Source organism: Gobio gobio (assembly GCF_949357685.1).
Source record: "Gobio gobio genome assembly, chromosome: 6".
Classification (NCBI taxonomy): Eukaryota; Metazoa; Chordata; class Actinopteri; order Cypriniformes; family Gobionidae; genus Gobio; species Gobio gobio.
Genome location: NC_137102.1, coordinates 28,878,015 through 28,905,687, shown reverse-complemented (window position 1 = coordinate 28,905,687; position 27,673 = coordinate 28,878,015). Strand labels below are relative to the sequence as shown.

The 27,673-nt window shown below is 41.5% G+C and overlaps 1 protein-coding gene across 1 annotated transcript; it reads left to right on the top strand.

Annotated features, from left to right (window-relative positions):
- LOC307128529 (uncharacterized protein) lies at positions 1-24,494 on the top strand (the record flags this gene model as incomplete). The annotated part of the gene is made up of 3 exons (XM_079820443.1): positions 1-2,526; positions 2,643-2,813; positions 24,208-24,494. Exons 1-3 carry the CDS (start codon positions 1,395-1,397, stop codon positions 24,492-24,494), a joined length of 1,590 nt encoding a protein of 529 aa, XP_079676569.1. The 5' UTR covers positions 1-1,394.
- Positions 24,495-27,673: the final 3,179 nt, after the last annotated feature.

Here is a 27,673-nt window from a genome sequence, read left to right as displayed (position 1 = left end):
AAAAAAAACGCTAATGTGACTTTGTTTCTGTTAAGGGCAAGGTGTGCAAGGAGACGTGTCCCAGGCAGTGTTCAAGCCTAACAGATGAACGAAAACTCCAGCTCTTCACAGAGTTTTATGCTGTCTCTTATGAGAGGCAGCAGGCTATCATTCTCTCTGGTTTGGAGCAGGTAGGCTAACTTAAGCAATTCATGACCATATCATGTCAACAGTATGCAATGCATTACAATGTAGGCCCATGAAATAACCAGTGAATTGAATACTACTGTATGCCTTCAATTCACTAAGACTGCACATGTGCTTGATCACTGTAAATGTTACATTTTGTGAGGATGGATGAAGGATGACCAGCATCAAGTAGGCCACCAAGTGCATTAAAGACCACAGCACTTTGATGCCCTAAAAGGCACACACATGGCTTATTCATTCTCCTAACCAAAGCCTACTCACATACTTAATGACCTTAACTTGACAGCATACGACGGCTAGCCTGCTACGCTATGGTAAATGTATTTTTTTTTCTTTTTACTTCTAGCACAAGGTGAGTCGCAGACGACCACGTGGGCCTGACACTGAGAATACTAAGAGGACGTACACCTTCAAGTACAATGTGCAACAAGGAGGCCAAAGACTTGCTGTTTGTAAGCTTACATTTATGTCCGTCTTTCAACTGACCAACAGTCGCCTACAGGCAAGTTTTCTATAGCCTAGCGTTTTCCGTTTAACTTTTCATTACATGCATGATTTTAATTAGATACATTGTCCATAACATATTTATTTAAAGTTACATATCTTTGAAAAGGTTATTCAAGAAAAGTTAGGCAGTCAGTCTGAGGGAACAGAGCAGGTAGCTAAAGTCAGGTCTCCATTAGAGGACTTCAGAGGAAAACATAAGAACAGGTAAGTAAAAAAAAACAAAAAAAACTTCACCTCAGGAAAGATTAATGTGTATTTAAAATGGGTCATTTATGTAGTAGAAATGTACAATTATTTTTTAATTTGGAGCCTTCTAGACTGAGAAAAGTCAGAAAATTAATTTTTGATTTATGGGGATGAAAGACAACAACTCCCAGAATGCACTGGGACACAGAGACGCACTGGTCTCGTAGGCTATCTCTCACGGAGGAGAATGCACATCAACTGATCACTTGGTTAGCGTTCATGTAAACACTACATTCAGATTCACAAATCGTAATAAATTCAGTTAGATTTGAACAAAAGATGTGCATGTAAACAATGACGATTTTTGCGTCATCGCAGGATTTTTTCCAGACAAAAAATACATAAATCTCTCGTCTCAGGGGGACATGAGGGAGGAAAGCACGGTAATTCGAAAATACTACAGGTTTTCTACTGATACAAAGCTTAATGCTAAATCCTGAAGTATCCCTTTAATGACTGTATGTGAAAAAAAATCCTATAATTTAATGTCAAAGAAACAATGCAATTTTGCAAAACAGACCAGCATAGTTTATTATATTTCCCGTGTTCATGAGTTGTGTTGTTTATTTTTTAGGCCTCATAGCATTCATCCTGCAGTGAGAGAGGGGATAAGAGAGCATATCCTGAGCTTCCCACGCCAACCGAACCACTACTCACGGTTGAAGGGAGATGTGGAGAGGGAGTACCTGAGCCCTGATTTAAACCTGCTCCGCATGTTCCGCCTGTACAAGGAAAACAATCCAGCATCCACTGCAAAGTTCTGGCTCTATAGGGACATCTTCAAGCAGCAGAACCTCAGTTTTGGGCAGCCAAGAAGTGACACTTGTGCGAAATGTGACGCCCTGTTCTCAAAATTAACAGCTGCTACAACAGATGGAGAAAGGTTGAAGATCGCAGCCGAGAGTGAGCTTCACCACCGGAAAGCTGAAAAAGCGTACACCCAGTTGCAGGTTGACACAGATTGGGCCAAAGCCAATGATGACTGCCATGTCATTTGTATCGACATGCAGGGGGTAGTGTTCACGCCAAACCTGACACACTCCAACGTGTACTATCAACGGCAGCTGGCCAACTACAACCTCTGTATCCAGGAGATGGGCACTGACGATCCTCCTACAATGTGCCTCTGGCATGAGGGCATCGCTCACAGAGGTTCCATCGAGGTGGCAAGCTGTCTTTTGAAGTGGGCAGAAACATCTTTCGCTCCCCTAGTCCAGGCAAAGGAACGGAAGCTCATCATCTATAGTGACCGATGCTGTGGGCAGAACAACAACTGGCGAGTCCTAAACCTCTTGGCCCTGCTCGTATCTAGAAGGTACTTCAGTCAGATAGAGCAGAAGTTCATGGTGTCTGGTCACTCCTTCCTTCCCTGTGACCGTTCATTTGCCACGCTGGACAAGAGGCGTAAGGTGTCCACACTCCACACCCCCAGCGATGTTGCCGAGATGATCCGTGGAGCCAGGCAGCAGCATCCATTTAAAGTAACTGAGATGAAATGTGCGGACTTCAGGCAGCTTCCTGATGCAACATTAAAGCGTCCACCTGGCCTCCTAATCACATCCATGATGTGGTTGAAAGTGACAGGTAAAAAACCGAAGAACTAAACTAAAACTAAACTGGTTTTCTGAGATTAACAGTGTTAGGGATATGTGCGTGAAGGAAGAATCTTTATTGAATTTCTTGTTGAGTCATGATTTCAGCTGCTGATCCATGGTGTGTCCACACAAAAGGGAGCCACAGCCTTTACGAGGGATGGAAGACCTGGCTGATCACCAAACAGAGGAAGAATCAACCACCTCCAGCTCCCTTGTTCTCCACCACGTATGCTCGTGCTTACGAGGACCCTCTGCCCGTCAAGAAGGAGAAGCACCGTGACCTTATGAAAATGCTAGCCTACATGCCAGCGGAGGCCCAAGCATTTTATGGGACATTAGAATGTGAAGAGTAGCCTGGTAGGTCATGTGCAGGGTAAGGTGGGGTATATTGTGTATATTGTGTAAAAGTAATCATAAATGTAGTTGTAGCTTATCTTGTATGCCTTATCTTATGTTGTATAATAGGAATATATAGGTATTTATTTATTTAGTAAATGAATGAATGGGGTGATTATTTATGAAATGTATTATAAAAGTTAAAGGAACAAAAAAGGAAGATGTATATGTAAACTAGCATATGGAACTATAGCATGGAATGATGATGATGTATGTATTGTAAATATGTATTGTTTACTGTTATTACTGTTGTTTATTGTTTGTATGTATTGTTTATTGTATGTACGGTTTATTGTTTGTACTGATGTTTATTTTTTGTACTATAAGTAGGCCTATGTATTGTTCATTGTTCGTACCGTATTGTCCGTGTTTTTGTTCTGTGATTTACGTTGGCAAAAAAATAAAAGAAATTGAAAGAAAGAAATGCTTAATATTTTCTTTAAGGTTCTGTTACTGTATTAAAACTAAGATAAAGCAATCAAATCTCCAGTGGCTTAAAATGATAGGATGAATTGGACTTATACTGTTATTCCACATTAACTGGACATATACTGTTCTTCCACACTCCAGAAATGTAAATTACTCTAACTTTTTATTTTTAATATTGATACTAAAAAATATTATCTCATTAGAATTGGGAAGCTTTTGTTGTCTATCTTCAAGTAAAAAAAAAAAAAAAAATACATATAATATTCAGAATCCAAATAAAAAAAATTTATTATTCAAAATTTGCAAATATGGACTTATATGGTTCTTCGTCTCAAGCCCTCATTTAAAGTATGCTTTATGTCAGCTGGTCAGAGAATCAGTCAATGTTTTTTGAGCGCATTTCACACCCAGCGGTAATTAAAGGAAGACGTCTGATAGCGCCACGTCTGATAGCGCAACGTGCAACATGGATTCGGTCTTCCGACCTTTTGATTTTGATTAACGTAAAATGTGAAACATTAGAAAGCTAAGAATGCTTCTTTGTTAATTCCATTACATTTCTTTGTTTATTTCATTACATATTCAGATTTTTTGGTGAACGTATATGTTCAGACAGGGTTTTTATTTTGTACTGTTTTTATAAAAAAATATTTGATTAAGAGACTCTTTTCATGCAGTGGTTTTAAGGCCCTGACACACCATTCTGATGGTTTGGCCCAGACCCAGGCAACATGAACCAACCCCACAGTCGGCTTTAGTCATTGCTAGTTCAGTTTAGTGTTTCAGGGCCTTAAAGGGTAACTAAACCCTAAACCAACTTTTTTTAGTTAATGATCTGTAATACTGGGGCTTTATTAATGCTGTTCATTGATTCGAGTAAATGTTTTGACATTTGAGTATAAAGTGTTTTAATTCTATAAAATATGGTGTAAAACCGCCAAAGTGCTGCCCTCCTAAGGTTGAACGGTGGCTACTGCAGTTGAATTTTCCTATTGGACGTTGTGGTACATCGTGACGTAGGATGGTACCTCCAACGGCTCACTATCCGCGCCCCTGGCACGAGCTCACCACGCCCTCAGAAATGTTTCCCCCAATCACATGATGAGAACGGCTTCACTCCAGTATGAACTGTCATATTACATGAAGTGGAAACATTATGAATGAAACTCACTTGACACATGCTTTAACATTGTATTGAAGAAAATACGGTTAAATAATGAAGTTGTAAGTACACGTCAGGCTTTTCTTGCGATTTTATTGCCGCCCGTCATGTGTACAGATCATTTTCATACATGAGACGCGCTTTCAAACCCTGACACGCAAGTGGTTGCCGCGGACGCAGATAGATTAGGTCGGTTCTCTTGCGCGGCTGCTTCACTAGCATCGTCGGCATCGGGAGTTAACGCAGTTTGAGCAGCGGCTCGCATTGATAAGGCTCCGGGTTTATGTCTACAGACAATCCACCCTCCTCCACTTCAGGTGAAGGTGGGAGAAATGACCGCTCTGTTGCAAAGCTGGCGTCACTCCAGTCATTCTCCATCTTTGCGACTCGCGAGTCTGACAGCTGTCAATCAATCCGTCCCTGCGGGTCTCAGGTGCACGCCCTCCGCTCAGCCCCGCCCTCGGTTCGTCCCCTCTGTGTCCGCCGGGCTCTGCCCACTTTTCCAGCATTTTTTGAAAATTGCCAGTGGGTGGAGTTAAGCTCTGAGCAGGGGTTTAGTTACCCTTTAAGAATTCTTTTTTCTGTTCAAAAAGCTTGTTTGCTTTAGCCTACAGTAGACCAGAGATAATTCTCAATCCTGAAGTGCTCCCCTGCCCCCCCTCCTTCTGAGAACAGCCAGCACAAGTGTCAGTCATTAACATATGAAAGGTCTTCTTCACACCTAACAGTCTTCAGTCCTAGCTCACCCAGCAGTGTTTCAGCTGTATATGTCCGTAAAATTTCACGGATTCCTGTATACGTCCGCATACGTGAGGTTTCCGGGTTTTTCTGGAAATATACTGTTCCGTGTTACTCTGATCCGCTTTTTCCCACATACATCCGGTAAACATCAAATTACACAGGAGTATACTATGCCCGGATAGTGCCGGATTTCAGTGTTTTCATGCAGTGGCTGCTTTTGCTGATTATGTATACACATTACCAACACTGCTTATTTAAACGTGCACTTTCACCTGGTTTGACCATTTTAATGCAAAATGGGATGATGGGCAATCCAAAATCTGAATGTGCTCAATTCCAAAACAAAAGATTTTCTATAAAAGGATAATGAGGTTAAAGTCATTCATGACAGATGTGTGAAAAGTTAATTGAATGAAAACAATAGACTGAATTAAGCGGTTGAAAGATTAGGTACTAGACTGCAAGTATTTATTATTTATCACAATAACATCTCTTAGCCTTCACAAAAAAAACAAAAAAAAATTCACATGACTAGTATTACAATACGCTTCATTAAATGCATAATTTAGAGATTTCTTCCTCAAATTTGAAATGAAGCAGGACCACACTTATGGCTTCACTTAAGTTGTGGTTATAAGTTATTATACTACATTCACATAGTTATACATTTAAAAATATAATATTTGGGTTTTCTAGATATGTTTATGTGCATATTCAGAAAGACTTGCGAGCAGCAGCCCTTTTATTTGCTTCCAACACTATATGAATACAATTAGAAAGTGGTTATATAGTTAGAATGTGGAAATTAAAAAAGACATTTTACACATTTGACTTCATTTTAGACAGATTAGTTCTTACAAAATTAAAATAAAAGTGTGCAAAGACAAATAAATTACTAGAACAATAAAATGAAAATATAAAATGTGGAAACAACAATATTAAAAAAAAGTGTATTTTTCAGTAACCTGTCCAAGAGCTGTGCCAACACGTACAATATATAAAGTACAAATGTGGTAGTGCAAATGCTTCATTCAAGCAGCTGGTCATTGTGGCTACTTCTTGAACGACTGGACAAACTGTCCAAGAACAGACAGAAACCCGGTCTGAAAGTCCCTCTGCTGCCGTCAGCTTTCTTCCGCTTCTGACTGGTGGAATGCCAACTCTTGCCTCCTCATCTCTCCCCGGCCTGGCTCTCAAGTAACAGCTGCATATATTGGTCACGCTGTTCTTGTCCATGCTGCAGGACGGCCTGGTTAGCGTCCGATCCATGTCCCTCAGTGCATCAAGAAAAGTCACAGTCCCTTTTCCTTTTCTCTGAGTAAAAAAATTGCACAGAAACACATGGAAATTAATACACAAGGCAACCATGAAACAATAGAAACCATCAATTAATTATTTAGTGTTTTCACTACAAATAATTAACAATTGTTTGCCCAGCTTGAACAATGCCCAGTGTGCAATTTTTATCATGGGCAATTTAAGTTTACAATTAAAAACAACAAAACTACTCAAAACCATTAAGGATTACACATCAGTTTTTAAATATATACACATTTTTGTCAGCTTTATACCTCGGCGTGTGTGCGGTTCGGCAGGAGACACGGGACGTGGGCCACGTTACGTCTGGAAAAGCACGTTGAAAAAAGTTAATGCAACGTGTTTAAACACTGCAACGAGTTTAATAGATGATACCAAGATGAGATATTTACCTTCAACCCACTCGGATTCCTGGATGGTTTCCAACAACGCACTAGCCGAGTCTTTTGTTACCGCTGCCCCAGAAAAGGACGGTCTGTGTTCCAACAACGCGTCCAGGCGGTCATACCACTTGTTGATACGCCGGTCGGAACCGCTCCGGTTGTTATCCTTTAATTTCTTGTAATCTTGTCTTAATTTCTTTAACTTCTCTCTGCACTGTTTTCCAGTGTGACTGGAACCGAGTCGATATATTCAGGTAACGTTATACCTTTTCATTGCGGGTCGCCGTTTCCAGTTCACGCTGGGTGTCCTCCTCCGCATATATGCTCAAAGCCTGAACCTCGTCGTCGGTCCATCGGTCGAATTTTTTGTTGAACTCCATTGTTGCAAAGAAAATATTTACTGAACGCAGAACCCACCTCGCAAAAGACTTGTAAAAATGGCGGTGGAAAAAAAAATGCTGCAAGAGCTCAACCAATCAGCATGTTCAGCGCCCAAGTCCCACCCCCGAAAGTTCCCGAACTTTTGAAAAGTACTACCTCGCAAGCAGGGCCGTTTGGAGGGGGAAATATTTACCCGGAACTTCATTTAGACCCTGGTTCCTGCGGTCGAAACACACCGAGTTCCCCCCCAAAGTTCCTAGTTCCGGGGGAAAGTTCCTGCGGTGGAAACACCGCTTATGAGTATCTCGTCATGCCGTATGGATTGGTAAACGCCCCCTCCGTATTCCAGGATTTCATCCATGAGGTGCTCCGGGAGTTTCTCCATCGATTCGTCCTAGTCTGCATCGACGACATTCTCATATACTCCCGGAGCCAGGCCAAACATCGCCAACACGTTGCGGAGGTCCTCAAGCGTCTACGTCAATTCCACCTGTTCCTCAAGGCAGAAAAGTGTTCATTCCACCAAACATCAGTTTCCTTCCTGGGTTATCACAAAGACCACTGTGGCATCCGGATGGACGAGAGGAAGGTGGAATCCATTACAAACTGGCCAGAACCCACAACCATCAAAGAACTCCAAAGCTTCCTCGGATTCTCCAACTTCTACAGACGTTTCATTAAAGGTTACAGTTCGATCACTCATCCACTCACCAGTATGCTACGCAATAAGCCCAAGTCTCTGTCCTGGAGCCCGGCAGCCACCAACGCCTTTGAACAACTTAAGAAAGCCTTCACCACCGCTCCCTTACTCGTCCATCCAGATCCAGAAAAGCCTTTCATCGTGGAAGTGGATGCCTCCACAACTGGAGTGGGAGCGGTGTTGTCCCAGCAGCAGGGGACGCCTAATAGACTCCATCCATGCGCCTTCTTCTCCCGCAAGCTCAGCCCGGCGGAAGTCAACTACTCCATCGGTGACAGGGAACTCCTTGCTGTTAAGCTTGCCTTGGAAGAGTGGAGGCATTGGCTGGAGGGAGCCAAACATGCGTTCCTGGTGCTAACGGATCACAAGAACTTAGAATATCTTCGATCAGCCAAAAGACTAAACCCAAGACAAGCCTGTTGGGCTATGTTTTTCTCCCGCTTCAATTATACCATCTCTTATCGCCCAGGTACAAAAAATATTAAAGGGTAACTAAACCCTAAACCAACTTTTTTTAGTTAATGATCTGTCATACTGGGGCTTTATTAATGCTGTTCATTGATTCGAGTAAATGTTTTGACATTTGAGTATAAAGTGTTTTAATTCTATAAAATATGGTGTAAAACCGCCAAAGTGCTGCCCTCTTAAGGTTGAACAGTGGCTACTGCAGTTGAATTTTCCTATTGGACGTTGTGGTACATCGTGACGTAGGATGGTACCTCCAACGGCTCACTATCCGCGCCCCTGGCACGAGCTCACCACGCCCTCAGAAATGTTTCCCCCAATCACACGATGAGAACGGCTTCACTCCAGTATGAACTGTCATGTTACATGAAGTAAACATTATGAATGAAACTCACTTGACACTTGCTTTAACACTGTATTGAAGAAAATACGGTTAAATAATGCAGTTGTCAGTACACGTCAGGTTTTTCTTGCGATATTATTGCCGCCCGTCATGTGTACAGATAATTTTCATACATGAGACGCGCTTTCAAACCCTGACACGCAAGTGGTTGCCATGGACGCAGATAGATTAGGTCAGTTCTCTTGCGCGGCTGCTTCACTAGCATCGTCGGCATCGGGAGTTAACGCAGTTTGAGCAGTGGCTCGCATTGATAAGGCTCCGGGTTTGTGTCTGTTACAGACAATTCAGCCTACTCCACTTCAGGTGAAGGTAGGAGAAATGACCGCTCTGTTTCAAAGCTGGCGTCACTCCAGTCATTCTCCATCTTTGCGACTCGCGAGTCAGACAGCTGTCAATCAATCCGTCACTGCGGGTCTCAGGTGCACGCCCTCCGCTCAGCCCCGCCTTCGGTTCGTCCCCTCTGTGTCCGCCGGGCTCTGCCCACTTTTCCAGCATTTTTTGAAAATTGCCAGTGGGTGGAGTTAAGCTCTGAGCAGGGGTTTAGTTACCCTTTAAGGCTGATGCTCTCTCCCGTCTTCATGCTCCTGATGAACAAACCGAAGAACCAGAACCCATTATTCCAAGTTCCCTCATCATAAGTCCTATTACCTGGTCTGAAGAAACTATCCCCTCCTCCAATGCCTCCACGAACCCTCCGCCGGGCTGTCCACCAGGCTTGTTGTACATCCCACAGACACGACGCACTCCCACTATTCACTCGGCTCACACGTCACTTGGTACTGGTCACCCGGGGGTCAATGAAACCCTCTCGTTGCTGAAAGAACGCTTCTGGTGGCCAGGGATGGCTTCGGATGTCAGAAGGTACGTGCAGGGCTGTAGGGAGTGTGCCATTTCCAAATCTCCTCGTCATCTGCCAGCTGGGAAACTCCTTCCTCTGCCCGTTCCAGAACGCCCATGGTCACACCTAGGAGTGGACTTCATCACTGACCTTCCGGCCTCAGACGGTAATACCACCATCCTAGTAGTTGTTGATCGTTTTTCTAAATCCTGCCGTCTGATCCCACTTTCAGGATTGCCTACTGCCATGGAGACAGCCGAAACATTCTTCAACCAAGTTTTCAGATACTTCGGAGTACCAGAAGACATTGTCTCAGACCGAGGTCCCCAGTTCATATCCAGAGTATGGAAATCGTTCTTCTCCCTCCTAGGTGTGGCTGTTAGCCTGACGTCGGGATATCATCCACAATCGAACGGGCAGCCGGAAAGGAAGGTACAGGAAATTGGCCGCTTCCTACGTACCTTCTGTCATGACCACCAGGACTCTTGGAACCAGTTCCTGGGTTGGGCCGAGTACGCCCAAAACTCGCTGAAACAGTCAACCACAGGACTCACCCCGTTCCAGTGCGTACTCTGCTTCCAACCTCCACTGTTCTCCTGGGATGGGGAACCCTCCAACGTTCCAGCAGTGGACTACTGGTTCCGAGAGAGCGAGAGGGTCTGGGACTCAGCCCACCATCAATTGCAACGGGCCCTGCGCAGACGCAGGATGGTAGCCGACCTCCGACGGTCTGACACTCCTGTCTTCCAGCCTGGGCAGATGGTTTGGCTATCAACCAGAGACATCAGAATGCGTCTGCCTTGCAAAAAGCTGAGTCCCAGGTTCATTGGCCCATTCCCCATCATCAAGCAGGTCAATCCAGTCACCTACCACCTCCGTCTTCCACAAGGGTATCGTATACACCCCACTTTCCATGTGTCACTTCTTAAAGTCCTCCTAAATTACCATATATTCTTAAGGACTCACATAAATTATCCAATAAGGCTGAGATGCTTGGCTGTTTTAGTGAGCATTTTATTGCCTCTGGTTCATTATTTGATTCCCTCAACACTTCACATCAGAATCATCCTAAAGGTAATTCTCATGGTCATTCTGGAGTCAGTAATTCTTTTAGTTTTAAGCCATTTTCAGTTTCAGAAGTGCATAAAGCCCGCACACTTTTAGACATTAGAAAATCGGCTGGTCCTGATAACTTGGAGCCTTATTTTCTACAGTTAGCATCTGATTTTAATTGTACCGCCTTTGACTTATCTTTTTAATCTTTATCTGGACACGAATGAAATTCCACTTATATGGAAATCCGCATTTGTTCTTCCTCTGTTAAAAGGAGGCGACCCGACTGATTAAAAAAATTACAGACCCATCTCGAAACTGTCTGTCCTGGCCAAAGTTATGGAAACTCTGGTGAACGAACAATTGAAAGAGTTTCTAACTATCAACAATATTTTGTCTAATTTTCAATCAGGTTTTCGTCAAAAACACAGCACAACTACAGCAGCCCTAAAAGTAGTAAATGATTTTATTGACTGTTTAGATAAAAAACAACATTGTGCAGCTCTCTTCATTGACCTATCGAAGGCTTTTGATACTGTGGATCATGCAATATTAAAAGAAAGACTCCTCAGTGTTGGGTTGTCAGAACAAACAGTTTGCTGGTTTGAAAACTATCTATCAGGTAGATCCCAGTGTGTACAGGTAGATGGTCTAACCTCTAGCCCTCTTAGTATATCCAAGGGTGTGCCCCAGGGGTCAGTGCTGGGACCACTTCTATTTATTTTATGTATCAACAATCTTGATCAAAATGTCTCCAACGCAAATTTTCATGCCGATGATACTGTGATATACTGCTCTGCATCAACTCCAAACCAACTCTTTGTCAGCTTCAACTTGCTTTTGATACTGTACAACGTACCTTGTTCGATTTAAAACTTGTTTTGAATGACGATAAAACAAAACTTATGTTGTTCTCAAATGCAAAATCAAAGTCACGGAACCTTCTACCCATCACTACTTCTCAGGGCTCCGAGATTGAGTCTGTCTCTAAATTCAAGTATCTTGGTATTCTAATTGATGATTCACTCTCTTTTAAACCTCACATTCAACAGTTGGTAAAAAAAACTAAAGCTGAAATTGGGTTTTTATTTTAGAAACAAGTCATGTTTTTCCTTTGAGGCAAAAAGGAGGCTTGTTGCTGCGACTTTCTTGTCAGTGCTGGACTATGGCGATGTTATATACATGAATGCTTCCATCACAAGCTTAAAACTGTTGGATACTGTTTATCATGGAGCTCTTAGGTTTAACCTAGGTTAATTTAATCCAACCTCAACTCCACATGAATAAATGCTGATTTACACTATTACAGTTGCATTTATTCATGTGGAGTTGAGGTTGGATTAAATTGGCATGTCGCTAATTTGTCCTTGCTCTTTTGTATGTTGCAGTTTCACCTTTTCTCTGTAACGCCAATAAACCTGTAGAACTAAGAATTAATCTTCAGAGTCTTGGTGTGGGGAAAAAGTTTAGCTGGCCGTCAAGATATTAAGTAGACATATCGAGGATGGCATAGTGAAACGACGATGCTAAGCCAGACACAAGGAGTCGACAGATACGATGAAATGCAATGGATTAACAGCCTTTAACAAACCGCTGAAAACGCGCATGAAGTGCGTGAGTGTTTACTTCCCCAAACTACGGGTCGCATAATAGGACATTTAGAACCATGCGCTCTTAAAGTGAACATGACCTAAATAGACACACATAGGAATGCATACTACTGGAACACATTAACACAATGCTGACTAAATGTAAATCATGTTTATCTTCTCCAACTTTAAACTTAATGCTCATTTACATTTTCTTACTCATAACAAAACCTACATGATAAAGTGAGAAGTAATAGTAAATAGTGTATAGTCATTTAAATAAACAAACAGTATACAGCAAATAAAATAAAGAAAAGTATAATTATATAATATCAAAAATACAATAATATAATATATTGATAATAGCAAAGTTTGTATAATACTATAATAATAGCAATAGCATATGAAATATCAATGACAGAATAGAGACAATAATAAAACAGTTAAATAGTGACTAGTGAATAGTACAATAATTTACCAGCATAACTATAATAGATTGATAATCGCAAGTGGTATAATATAATAACGATAATAATAATAATAATAATAATAGCAAATACAATATAATATCAATTGCAGAATAATATAGACAACTAGAATGTACATTTCCTGAAGAAAATGTAAGTGGTGCTTGCCGTGGCAAAACTCGCCACCCGGATAATGCAAAAAACGCAAGAAACATGTCTGTAGGATGTTCTGGGGCTGAGATATGGCTTATTCATGTGTTTGTACGGTTGCTAGGGTACTGTAAATGGTTGCTAGGGTGTGGCTATACAGTTTGAATATCACTATTATTAGCTGCTTGATATATCAACCCCCATATATCAACCCCCATATATCAACCCCCATATCTCTAAGATGTTCTGCGGCAGAGATATAGGTCTTGCTAAACGGTTGCTAGGGTACTCTGTTTGGTTGCTATGGAGTGGTGTGGCAGCATCCAATGATGATACTGCAAAGGCTGCTTTTCAGTGTGAATGATATAAACCAACCCCCATTTCTCTATGATGTTCTGATGCAGAGATATAGGTATTGGTAAACGGTTGCTAGGGTACTCTGTTTGGTTGCTATGGAGTGGCTTGGCAGCATCCAATGATGATACTGCTTGTCAGTATGAATGATATAAACCCACCCCCATGTCTCTATGATGTTCTGATGCAGAGATATAGGTCTTGGTAAACGGTTGCTAGGGTACTCTGTTTGGTTGCTATGGAGTGGCTTGGCAGCATCCAATGATGATACCGCTTGTCAGTATGAATGATATAAACCAAACCCCATGTCTCTATGATGTTCTGAGGCAGAGATATAGGTCTTGGTAAACGGTTGCTAAGGTATTCTGGGTGGTTGCTAGGGTGTTGCTAGGCGGTTGCTAGGGTGTTCTGGGTGGTTGCTAGGTGGTTGCTCTTGTGTTCTGGGTGATTGCTAGGTGGTTGCTAAGGTATTCTTGGTGGTTGCTAGGGCGTTGCTAGGCGTTTTTTAAGGTATTCGGAGTGGTTGCTAGGGTGTTGCTAGGTGGTTGCTAAGGTATTCTGGGTGGTTGCAAGGGTGTTCTGGGTGGTTGCTAGGGTGTTGCTAGGTGGTTGCTAGGGTGTTCTGGGTGGTTGTCAGGGTGTTGCTAGGCAGTTGCTAAGGTATTCAGAGTGGTTGCTAGGGTGTTGCTAGGTGGTTGCTAAGGTATTCTGGGTGGTTTCTAGGATGTTGCTAGGCGGTTGCTAGGGTGTTCTGGGTGGTTGCTAGGGTGTTGCTAGGCGGTTGCTAAGGTATTCATAGTGGATGCTAGGGTGTTGCTAGGTGGTTGCTAAGGTTTTCTGGGTGGTTGCTATGCGGTTGCTAAGGTAATCTGAGTGGTTGCTAGGGTTTTGCTAGGCAGTTGCTAAGGTATTTTTGGTGGTTGCTAGGCGGTTGCTATGGTGTTCTGGGCGGTTGCAAGGGTGTTGCTATGTGGTTGGTAAGGTATTTTGGGCGGTTGCTAGGGCATTGCTAAGCATTGCTATGGTATTGTGGGTGGTTGCTATGTTGTTGCTAGGCAGTTGGCAATTGCAACAGATGGTTACTATGGAGTTTTTATAGAGTTGTTAGCATGTTCTCAGCCTGATTTATCTGTTAGCTAATCACTAATCACTATTAGCATGTAGCTATTCACTGCTAGCTTGTGTAGCATGTTGAAAGTCAAGTTTGCTAGCATGAGCCAAAAGACCCAACCGCTGTGTCTCTATGATGTTCTGATGCAGAGATATAGGTCTTACTAAACGGTTGCTAGGGTACTCTGTTTGGTTGCTATGGAGTGACTTGGCAGCATGCAATGGTGATACTGCTTGTCAGTATGAATGATATAAACCAACCCCCATGTCTCTATAATGTTCTGATGCAGATATATAGGTCTTGGTAAACGGTTGCTAGGGTACTCTGTTTGGTTGCTATGGAGTGGCTTGGCAGCATCCAATGATGATACTGCTTGTCAGTATGAATGATATAAACCAACCCCCATGTCTATATGATGTTCTGAGGCAGAGATATAGGTCTTGGTAAACGGTTGCTAAGGTATTCTGGGTGGTTGCTAGGGTGTTGCTAGGCGGTTGCTAAGGTATTCTTGGTGATTGCTAGGGCGTTGCTAGGCGTTTGCTAAGGTGTTCTGGATGGTTGTTAGGGTGTTACTAGGCAGTTGCTAAGGTATTCGGAGTTGTTGCTAGGGTTTTGGTAGGTGGTTGCTAAGGTATTCTGGGTGGTTGCTATGGTGTTGCTAGGCAGTTGCTAGGGTGTTCTGGGTGGTTGCTAGGGTGTTGCTAGGCGGTTGCTAGGGTGTTTTGGCTGGTTGTTAGGGTGTTGCTAGGCAGTTGCTAAGGTATTCGGTGTGGTTGCTAGCGTGTTGCAATGTGGTTGCTAAGGTATTCTGGGTGGTTGCTATGGTGTTGCTAGGAGGTTGCTAGGGTATTCTGGGTGGTTGCTAGGGTGTTGCTAGGCGGTTGCTAAGTTATTCGGAGTGGTTGTTAGGGTGTTGCTAGGTGGTTGCTAAGGTATTCTGGGTGGTTGCTATGGTGTTGCTAGGCGGTTTCTAGGGTGTTCTGGGTGGTTGCTAGGGCGTTGCTAGGCGGTTGCTAAGGTATTCGGAGTGGTTGCTAGGGTGTTGCTAGGTGGTTGCTAAGGTATTCTGGGTGGTTGCTAGGGCGTTGCTAGGCGGTTGCTAAGGTGTTCTGGGTGGTTGCTAGGCGGTTGCTATGGTATTCTGGGTGGTTGCTAGGGCGTTGCTAGGTGGTTGCTAAGGTATTCTGGGTGGTTGCTAGGCGGTTGCTAGGCGGTTGCTAGGGTGTTCTGGGTGGTTGCCACGGTGTTGCTAGATGGTTGCTAAGGTATTCGGAGTGGTTGCTAGGGTGTTGCTAGGTGGTTGCTAAGGTATTCTGGGTGATTGCTATGGTGTTGCTTGGCGGTTGCTAAGGTATTCTGGGTGGTTGCTAGGGCGTTGCTAGGTGGTTGCTAAGGTGTTCTGGGAGGTTGCAAGGGCGTTGCTAGGCGGTTGCTAAGGTGTTCTGGGCAGTTGCTAGGCGGTTGCTAAGGTATTCTGGGTGGTTGCTAGGGCATTGCTAGGCGGTTGCTAAGATGTTCTGGGTGGTTTCTAGGCATTGCTAAGGTATTGTGGGTGGTTGCTATGTTTTTGTTAGGCAGTTGGCAATTGTCACATATGGTTACTATTGAGTTTTTATAGAGTTGTTAGCATGTTTTCAACGTGATTTAGCTGTTAGCTAATCATTATTAGCATGTAGCTATTTACTGCTAGCATTTGTAGCATGTTGAAAGTCCAGTTTGCAAGCATTAGCCAAAAGACCCAACCCCCATGTCTTTATGATGTTCTGATGCAGAGATATAGGTTTTGCTAAACGGTTGCTAGGGTACTCTTTTTGGTTGCTATGGAGTGGCTTGGCAGCATCCAATGATGATACTGCTTGTCAGTATGAATGATATAAACCAACCCCCATGTCTCTATGATGTTCTGAGGCAGAGATATAGGTTTTGCTAAACGGTTGCTAGGGTACTCTGTTTGGTTGCTATGGAGGGGCTTGGCAGCATCCAATGACAATACTCCAAAGGCTGCTTGTCAGTATGAACGATATAAACCAACCCCCATGCCTCTATGATGTTCTGAGACAGAGATATAGGTCTTGGTAAACGGTTGCTAGGCTGCTTGATAATGGTTGCTATGGCATGGCTAGGAACTGTTGAAGGTGATTTGTGATTGGCTGTTGATGCCCCGAGTCAAACAAACCACCCTCGTGTTTCTATGAAACTTCTATCCAAAGATATCCCTTTGATCTCTTTCAATGGAAGTCTATGGGATCAGTTGCTAGGAAGCTCTAAAGGGTTGCTAGGGCGTGGCTTCATAGGTTGACAATCATCCTGAGATAGTGATTGGCTGTCTGAGTAAATTGAGCCCACCCCCTTGTCTCTGAGACACTGTGAGCCAGAGCTGTGGTCAATACAAAATCCCTATGCAATTTCCCATAGTAAGAGAAACACATGCGTTTAATGGGACGTCCCTCCCCATTATAAGTCAATGGGAAAATTTGAGGAAATTTGGGGAAATTTTGGGGAAATTTTTTTCTAGCACCCCAGGGGTACAACTCACACCCCATTGCGATGTGTCATCTTACAGGGCCTGTCAGCCTCTTCAAATGTGGAGACACACGAGTTTCTACGAAATCCTCGCTCTGAGCTATGACTTGTCAAAGTTTGTCGCAATGTTAAGCGCATGGGATTTTTTGGGCTACTTTTTGGCCCCTGGGGTGAACACCGTACCCCCGATCCCTTATAAAAGTCATAGTACACCATTCCCGAATAAGCCGGTCGATTTGACGCCTCATTCATGGGTCTGTGACAAACGGTGTGGGAGGAGTAGCGTGCCGAAATTTCTACGGAAGAATAAGATACTATATAAATATAACTAGAATGTACATTTCCTGAAGAAAATGTGAGTGGTGCTTGCCGTGGCAAAACTCGCCACCCGGATGCTATTGGGATGCAAAAAAGCCAAGCAACATGTCTGTAGGATGTTCTGGGGCTGAGATGTGGCTTATTCATGTGTTTTTACGGTTGCTAGGGTACTGTAAATGGTTGCTAGGGTGTGGCTATACAGTTTGAAGTTCACTACTTATTAGCTGCTTGATATAAACCAACCCCCATATCTCTAAGATGTTCTGAGGCAGAGATGTAGGTCTTGCTAAACGGTTGCTAGGGTACTCTGTTTGGTTGCTATGGAGTGGCGTGGCAGCATCCAATGATGATACTGCAAAGGCTGCTTGTCAGTATGAATGATATAAACCAACCCCCATTTCTCTATGATATTCTGATGCAGAGATATAGGTCTTGGTAAACGGTTGCTAGGGTACTCTGTTTGGTTGCTATGGAGTGGCTTGGAAGCATCCAATGATGATACTGCTTGTCAGTATGAATGATATAAACCAACCCCCATGTCTCTCTGGTGTTCTGAGGCAGAGATACAGGTCTTGGTAAACGGTTGCTAGGGTACTCTGTTTGGTTGCTATGGAGTGGCTTGGCAGCATCCAATGATGATACTGCTTATGAGTATGAATGATATAAACCAACCCCCATGTTTCTATGATGTTCTGAGGCAGAGATATATGTCTTGGTAAACGGTTGCTACGGTATTTTGTGTGGTTGCTAGGGTGTTGCTATGCGGTTGCTAGGGTGTTCCGGGTGGTTGCTAGGGTGTTGCTAGGTGGTTGCTATTGTTTTCTGGGTGATTGCTAGGTGGTTGCTAGGGCGTTGTTAGGCGGTTGCTAAGGTGTTCTGGGTGGTTGTTAGGGTGTTGCTAGGCAGTTGCTAAGGTATTCGGAGTGGTTGCTAGGGTGTTGCTTGGCGGTTGCAAAGGTATTCTGGGTGGTTGCTAGGATGTTGCTAGGCGGTTGCTAGGGTGTTCTGGGTGGTTACTAGGGCGTTGCTAGGCGGTTGCTATGGTGTTCTGGGTGATTGCTCGACTAACGCCTCATCTCTCCATAACGAGACTTCTTGGAGCTTGGACCCACACTTCAGTCTGAGGTCCAGGATGGGAACCTGAGCCCGAGTCATCCTGGCCACTTGCACCTGGAAAATTAATTTGAATTTGAATTCCCATTCAAGATTCTATGGAGCCCCGCACATGACATGCAGTAAAAAATTAGTAGGCTAAATCATGCGCACAATTTACTATTTTGTTCCTTCGATTTATAAATCGTGCTCATGTTTTACTAATTCATTCCCTTGATTTGCTAAATCATGTGCACGATTTATAAAGTCGATATTCAATTATGCTTTTAAATTCACTCACTTTCTCAATGTTTCCCCGCAGACTCAGGTACCCAGGGCTTGTGACGATTTGCTCTTCTTCCCCAGTGACACATAGGGAAGGAGGACAGAGGACCTCCTTTGCAGCTCTCTCTGCCTCGTCAGTTATGGCCAATGGTGAGGTCTTGAATTTCCGGCTTAAATGGTTTACAGAAATACACTGCCGGCCATATCTCTTCGAGAGGGTGAAATTTTTTACAACATACGACCCACCCTCTTCAAATTCTGGGTCACTTCCATTTTTTACTGCTGTGTAACTTGTCTGTCCATCTGATAGGACTGATAGGGTTGTAATCTTATATGCTCCAACATCAATTATATTGTTGTTGGAGACAAACGTTAAAGCCTTTTGGCTCCTGCGGTTACCGACACACTTCAATTTGAGTGGTGTTTGCTGACTGTAGGGGGTTGCCATCCTAAGAATAATAAATAATAAAAAAGGTATGGTTATAACTTTCATAATGTTTTCAATGACTTTTTAAAACATGAAAATATCATGACAAATGACTTGTGTGTGTATATATACTTATAACATTATTAATATTGATATATTTTTCTTTCTATGTACTGTATGATATTATATTTTGTTTTCTTTATAATGTTATTTTTCATTTCTATGTATGCCTGCACTTTCTGTCTGTACTTTTCCTTCTGCACTGGAAGATCCTTGTCAGGAAAGCCAAATAAGAATGATTCTGAAAAGCTATTGTATACTAATTGGCATGACAATTTCTGACAGGATAGTGCTTTTGTTAAAGACTTGTGACTACATTGTTTCCACATAATGGGAGTTCATAAATGGACACTGATTTATATACATCAGTGACTTGACATCAAATTGTACTAATAACTGTTAAAAGGTTATGAAGATGGCATGGCAGTAATAACCGTTTAAGTTACTCCATGACAGGATAGCACTGCTTTGAGGCACTTTTCAACTCCACAAGAAATGAATGAATGACCATCATAAAATTTGATGTCAACCTTTTCAAAATCACTGATATAATTCCTTCTTAGTTAAACTAAAGTGTCTAATAAGACACTATGTTGTCAGAAAAAAATATCCTGTCAGGGAGTAATTCTGTTAACTTTTCAAATCCTGACAGAATTTTTTAGGAAATTTTAATCAACAACTTTCAATTTATAAATCAATTACATGAAATACATTTCTTGTGTAGTAAAATTTTACCTCAGAAAACGAACTTTCCTGTCAGGAAGTGGAAAACCTCTGACTTTTTCTTGGATTGTCTTAATATTTCAAATTAATTTAATATAATGTAAAACGTTTCTACACAGTGTTTCAAATACATCAATAATACATGTATATCTTATGTCTCACCTTTAAAATACAGCAGGGGAACAATAGCGCCTTCTCTGGCTGTCTGGGAGCGGTGGAAGATTGCTGCGCACTGACGTGGACTGGCTGTGCGCGGTCTTTTAAAGACTCCTGCAGTGCGCGGGTTTTTAACTGACAATGAATTTAACTGAATTTTATTTGTGCATGTTATAATATGGTGATTTTAACTTATAATTAATTGTGTTATGATGTATTTTTTTAAACTTGTAATTAATGTTATAAGTATTGACAATGAAATTGTGCTGTCATACTTATGTAGTGTTTTGTATTAAATTTCGTATTTTTTTCTGGTGAATAAATTAATTGTGATTATTTACTCTTTGTTATTATTTTATTATGGGGTATTATGTGTTAGTATATCAACAAAACAAAAAAATATATTTATATCTGCTGGCCAATGAGAAGTTAAAATTCGGCATAATTAATGAGCTGCCATTCTAGTCTTCCGGTCCGCGATTGTTTGCTTCAGGTGGGTAAGTGAATAATTCTGAGGTAATTATTCGATTAAATGTGATCAAAATGTGTGTGGGTTAATAAGATGGATGCAGTTAAACGTAATTATTTGATAAAAATGTCTGAAACGTGATTTGTTTCCCTACGATATCCATTAAGCGTTACAATAACTCGAGGGAACTGCAGGAGATTGTGTAACGGTCTTCCGTCAATTCTTTTAGGTAAAATCTTTCCCCAATGTTCGTTATTTTGACAGAGGGGGGAGCCCAATTTGATATACAATGTTAGTCTCACTGTTCGGTTGTGACTAACGTTAAACAATAATGTCACTTTCATTAACGTTACTCGATGCCGGAGGGCGCCATATATTTATAATGCAATAGATATACATGGAACATGAACATTGTACTTATTTTCTGTCTCTTTCTGTGATCAGACCGAAAACGTAAAGTATTTAAAAAACACTGAATGGCGTTTTTAAGTGATTTTTGAGCAAAAACATTATTATCGTCTGTACGTATGCTGCGCAAAGTGCGCGCTTATCTCACGCTATCAGCACGTGATCAGCTCCGCGTCACAGTTCACTGAATATGGGTTGGAATTAATGTTGAACTCTCAAAGTGCAGCAGATAGATGAATTTAACTTTGAAATGTACAAATATCATGACAAAACACTACCTTCACTAGATTGTATAACAGGATGATTAGCAGATAACAGAGATGAAGAATATGGCCATAAATTTACATGTTTTTTCTTACATTCACTTTGTGGCCACCTAATTTTGTGGGAAATAAATATAACACCAATTTGTACATCAATTTCAGATGTACATTTTCATATGATTCAGATTAGTCAATAATATTTTTTTAAGACTTTACAGTTCTTTTGCACATGTCCATCCATACAGACCTGTGTAATATTTGACTACTATTTGATATATGGGCCAGTGCTGGGCCGGGGCAGCAGGGAGCAGGGCACTTTCTTTCTTTGAGAGTATCTCTGTACGTATCGTGGGTGGTGTATCTCAGTTTTTTGGTTTGGTTTAAATATTGTTACAACCTTAATTCTCAGTGTTTGCATTTACAATATATTTGAATCTATCAGCATATTTTACAACATTTAAAAATCTCTTTTGTAAAGCACTTAATATTTGAATAACATTTTTGGGTATTAGATCAAGATTACTTATCTAATTTACCTCTTAGATTCTTTGTCTTCTCCACTGCCAACTGCCATCATCGCCTTCATTTCAAGGTAATTCATTTATTCAGATTCAACTCCTTAATACTTCGATACAAATATGCAGTATCTCTACTTATTAATGATAACTATTAATGATAACACTTGTGTATTACATTGAGTATATCATTTTTATGTAATGTCTGTAGGTAAATGGTACTGATAGATGTGTAACATGAACATATTGTTATTGTAGCACATTGTCCAACAAATTGTTTTTCTTTCCATAATTTGTTATAGTCATGTTCATTTTAACATAGTGGTGTAATCTGGTGTTTCTATTGACTGTATAAAATTCATGTTTATCCATGCAGACCTATGTAATATTTATTTTGTTTATTTTTTCCCCTTTTTCTTGTCAAATCAGATCATTGCTTCTGCTCTGTAAAGTATTCTATTTGCTGCACTATATGACAAACATATGATCATAGCATATTGAAAAGCCAGTGATAATTTCTCTTTATATTGTATATAATTAATGCACATTGCACACTGATATGCATTGATGTTTTTTCTTCCTTTTACACTTCTGAAAACAGGTCTTTGCTTCTACTATGTTAGTATTCTTTTTGATTCACTTTTTCCAAATTCTCAACCGCCTATGTATATAGTGTAGATGGTTTTTGGTGATTTGGTGTGTTTTTTCTCTTAACATCCAGCGAACCCAAAGGCTCTTTTAAGAGCCATCCACCCCGCATCACAGGTGTGTACATATTTGTGGCTGTCACAGAAGTTAGTAAACATCCATACCTGTGTATTACCTGACCTGTTTCTCCCTTTTGCTTGAGTGTAAACAGATCCTTGTTGCTGCTGCATAAGTATTTGAATGACAGCCTGACAGATTCTCAGTATTTGCTATCAGTTATCATGGAAAAAACCCACCTTCACTAGATCAGTCCTGAATTGTATAAAAGCTGAATGATCGGCCGGCCGATTACAGCGATGAAGAACTTAGACATGCATTATAATGTGCTTTTTTTCTCACATTCACCTTACTCTGTGGCCATGTAACTTTTGTGGTTAATAAATATAACACCAATTTGTACATCAATTTCAGATTTACATTTTGATATGATTCAGATTAGTTAATAATAATTGTTTAAGACATTATAGTTCTTCTACACATGTCCATCCATACAGACCTGTGTAATATTTGACTAATATTTGATATATGAATCATATGTGATTTCTTATTTTTCTCCCAATTTCTTTTATGTGTACCCATGTCTGTAAAATCTGGCCAGTTCACTGCAGCCATTGCGGTAAGTAATCTTTCTAACAGACTGTCGGTCACATTCTCAGTAGGGGAGACCGGGGTTAGAAAAGAGCTGTGGTAACGTCATCAATATCATACCATCCCGTCGTCTTTTTCAGGTAAGAAAACAACCACTGAGTGCTCAAACAAAAACCATCCCCGGTCTCCCCTATTTGCATATACAATAGATATGGAATAGCAATCTACATCAGCATATTTCTCTACATGTAATAATCTCTTTTGTTAAGCACTTAACATTTGAATAACATTTTTGGGAGCAAGATTACTTAGTCCATTTACCTATTCAGATTCACTTCCTTAATACTCCGATACAAATAAGCAGTATCGTGTGCATGGTTTCTTTTTTGTTTTTAAGAATTGTATTCACTATCACTAGCTGTTTATTTCTTTTCATTTATCCATAGGGTTGAGGCTGATTTGGCTGTCAATGTAAGTAACACACACAACATGTTAATCAGACACATTAGTTATATCTTTATATTGATTTATGCACATGTCCTGTAGGGTCCACATACACATTGCTGTCTTAGTCTTTAATGTATATAACATTGCAATATTTTAATTTACACGTTTTGCCATTAGTAGAAATTAGAGTGAAGGTTAATTTAATTTATCTATCTATTTTTTTTTTGAGCATGTGCAGTTAATGTAATGTGTTGAGTAAAAACAAGGTTTTGTAGCTTAAATGAACAGATTGATTTGTGTGAAAAGTGTCCTCCCCCCCCCTTCTCTCTCTCAGTAGATTGGACATCCTTATTTCCATCTATGTAAGAACTATTTTTAAATTTAATGGGGTAGCATCATCACCCAAAAATGCAGTTGATTTCATACAAATGTTATTTTGTCATATACTGAAAATATGTTGATTACTGCATTTTGTATTTGTCAGAAACCAATCAGCAGACTCTGCATCACGATCCACACAACGTTCAATCTCCCCAGAATTCTAATCACCCACACCTGTTCACAATCAGTAACCTCATCAACCAGCTCCATAAAACACTCACACTCACTGCAGTCTAGCGTCAAGCCTCCAACAGGAACTGACCATATTTCCTCTGTCTCTGTCTGTTAGAGAAAACCTTTGAGTACTCTGTTCACTGAAAATACTCACCTGTGTATCACTAACCTCTGACTCTGTCTGTAATCCTCAGAAGAGCTGCTGTTGATCACCGATGTCCTAGCCACCAGCACTCATCCAAGGCTCATTGAAACCTCGGTTTCTCCCGCTGAACCCTCACCTTATCCTGTAAGAATTAAGGCCAGTGTTATCATTCTGGGATTGTATTCATGGAATATATGGTTTCAAGAGTGTGCACCAACCTGTTGTGGATCCAGCATCTTATGTTCACTTAAATCCTCTCGTCTGGAAAAGACAATTCACATTCACAGATCTGAAGAGGAATACTCACCCATGGTGGATCCTGATATCCTTTATTGAACAATTCTGAAAGTTAATTTGAGTTCCTAACCCGTTGAGTGAATATTACCCGCTGTGGATCCCGAATTCCTATGTTTTGTTGCTCCGGGTTTTCCCCCCGAATCCCTTGCACCTGCTATCCTAACATTCAATAAAGTTGTGTTATTTAACATCACCTCGATCTCTGAGTCCATCGTATCCTGACAGTATTTATTTGTTATTGCATTGTTGCTCCACTGCACAGTAAGTAATAATTTTAGAATTTATTGTAGTAGAATTGTTTTAGTATTATTAGTAATATTAATATTGTTAAATTAGCACAATTAACTGTTTAATGAAATTTGAATTAAGTGCAATTTTGTATTTCCTGATTTCTGTAAAGAATGCAATTAATTGTTTTTTTTTCTCTCTCTCTCTCTCTCTGTGTGTGTGTGTGTGTGTGTGTGTGTGACCTTTACTGTCCTTTACCGTCCTGTCCTATCTATGCCTTTTATATCCATTTTTCACTCAAACTTTTCTCGCTTGAATCTCTACCTCTCGCCCATTCTATTCTTTGTCTTCCAAAAACATGCTGGCTGCTATCCAAAACCGCTGCTGCACTGCTTGCTGCTTTGCTTGCTTGCACACCAAACGCAATCTTACCCAAAATGCAAAAACCAAAACGCATAAACCCAAAACGCACATGCAAGCTTGCTAACGCATCTTTAAAATTAAAGAGCCAGACCCATACACTTGATTCATTTGAATCCCAAAAACTCTTTGAAAACCAAAAACTTGACTGAAAAACTTGAACATCGAACCCAGGTGAGAGCTGTGAACTACAGATTTAGAAAGTGAAAGAGAAATTTCCAGATTTCACTACGTTGGAATATCAACTCTTTTAAAGTACAAAGTCATTCTTTGATTAACCTAGCTTCACATCAATTAATTTACTGTTGTTGTATATCAACTGTTGTATTACTGTTGCTCTATATATTCTCTTGATTTATATCAAATATTTAACTTTTCTGTATATCTAATTGCATAAAAGGCATTATCTTTGTATTCTATTTCAAGTAAAAGAAAATATCAATATTTGTATCAATTACTCAGACATATTTGCTTGATTGCAAGTGCTGAAACATCACCATGCCAAGAAAAGGAAAGAGGAGTGAATCTCAGAAACAGCGCAGAATCCTAGAAGTTTCATGCGGCACCAGTAGCGGTACCAACTCTGTATCAGGTATGAACGACACAAACCCGTATGTTCTGTCTGTTGCAGCATCCCACTGTCAAAGCGATTCTAGGTACAACATTTACTCCAGAGGCCGCCAGTGTACGTGCAATTCCTTAATGTTTCTAGCAGTCCACAATGAACGCAATGAGCTACTCAGTTTTGATTTAGATGGCATTTTACAGAAAGGTGATGCAGTTTACACTAGTGTCAAACAAACATTGCAGAGCAGAGGACAATTTCTGCGTAATTTTTTTAACTTTGATGAGCTACCGAGCACAATTAAGACAAACTCAAACTGCTACAACATCCTGAAACATCCTCAAAGTTTTGGATTTCTGAGAGATTCACCTGCTCTAGGCGAGTATGGAAATCTTGAGAACATTTTGCAATGTCTCAGAGCTGATGTGAGTGATGCTTTAATGTTGTGTGGTGGCTCGTGTATCGCAGTATTCAGAGATTGCGCAGGGAGGTTTGGTTATTTTGACTCTCACTGCAGAACAATAGATGGAATGCCTGATGAATCTGATGACAGCAAAGGTACAGCCGTGATGTTGACCTTTTTCCGTTTAGAAGACATGATAGAGAGGCTGCTACTATTGTTTCAAGGACTTTTAGAGTTGAGAGACCAGGAACAGTTCTATCTGCTGCCTGTATCATTCATTAACAGAATATCTGAAAGCTGTGAACATAATGTGCAATCATCCACCTCTTTTAAGAATGAAGCTCTGTCAAACAATGAACAATGCAGGTCTGCTGATGTCCCTCAACAGTATGTTCAAGTACTAGATCCAGTTCAACAACTATCTGAGGCTACTGTTAATGGAGCTACATCAGCTAATGATCAAGCCCACTTGACTTGTCAAGATACAATGGAAGTTCTAACTACAGTCGCTCAGAATCAAAACCGATATAAAAATGTGTTATTCAGAGAACTTTCTCAAGGCATGCTGTCACAGGATCAATTGGAATTGTCAGCCTCAAATCCCCAATATTTACAATCGACAATCAAGCAGGCACAAAAACTGAACAAGGCTCAAAAGCAAAAGGCTTACTGTAAAAAATGGCCTCCTCAGGGAACGGAGACGTAACGTTAGTGACTAACGAATGGGGGTTTCGCTTAGAAGCCTATCAACTTCGAGTTTTGAGAAAACGCCCAATGGCGTGCCAATGCCATGGGCATGCGGAATTTGCATACGTAACTCCGCCTCACTGCGTGAGTATATAAGGAAGTACGAGGCAATATCGCATTATGTTACCTGCTTGAGGAGCCAAGACTGAACTCCTGCGTTCCAGGTAGCACAGCTGATGTGGCAAGGGGACGTTACATCTCCGTTCCCTCCTCAGGGAACGAGGGTTACATCCGTAACCGAGACGTTCCCTTTCGTTCAGTCACTACGACGTAACGTTAGTGACTAACGAATGGGGGTCCCAATATAATCCCGCCACTCAGCTGTCTTCCAGCGCCCTGCGTAAGTGTGAGTACCCTGTCGTAAGACTAGTACGGACGAAGGACTCCCACTTAACACAGGAATACCAAGGTACACTGGGAAGCATATCCCAGTGAGGGAATGCCAAAAATGCCTACCCGTGGGGAGGACTTAAGAGACACATATGACCCGCTGAGGGTTGCATATGGAAGATCTCTAGGGTACCAGCCGAAGGTGGATTTTTAACCCTAGGGGTGGCGGGGACACGCCAAGGGAAGAAACCCGCTCACTGCGGAGACTTACGGTGAAATACACATGTGGGGGTCGCCGGAGGGAACCATGCACATGGGGCACCTGGCCGGACATGAGGGTCTGGGCTCGAAAGGGCAGACTGAACTGATGTCGGCGTCGACAGTGCTGGAGGAGCTCAGGGGTCTCGGGGAGCTCACCTGAGGAAATATCGCACGTATCCAGTCCGTGGAGTGGAGTGGCGAGCAAGCGAAGACACCTGAGCCTGGCCCATCACCGGCCCCTCGGGGGGGCGAGTACATAGTCGG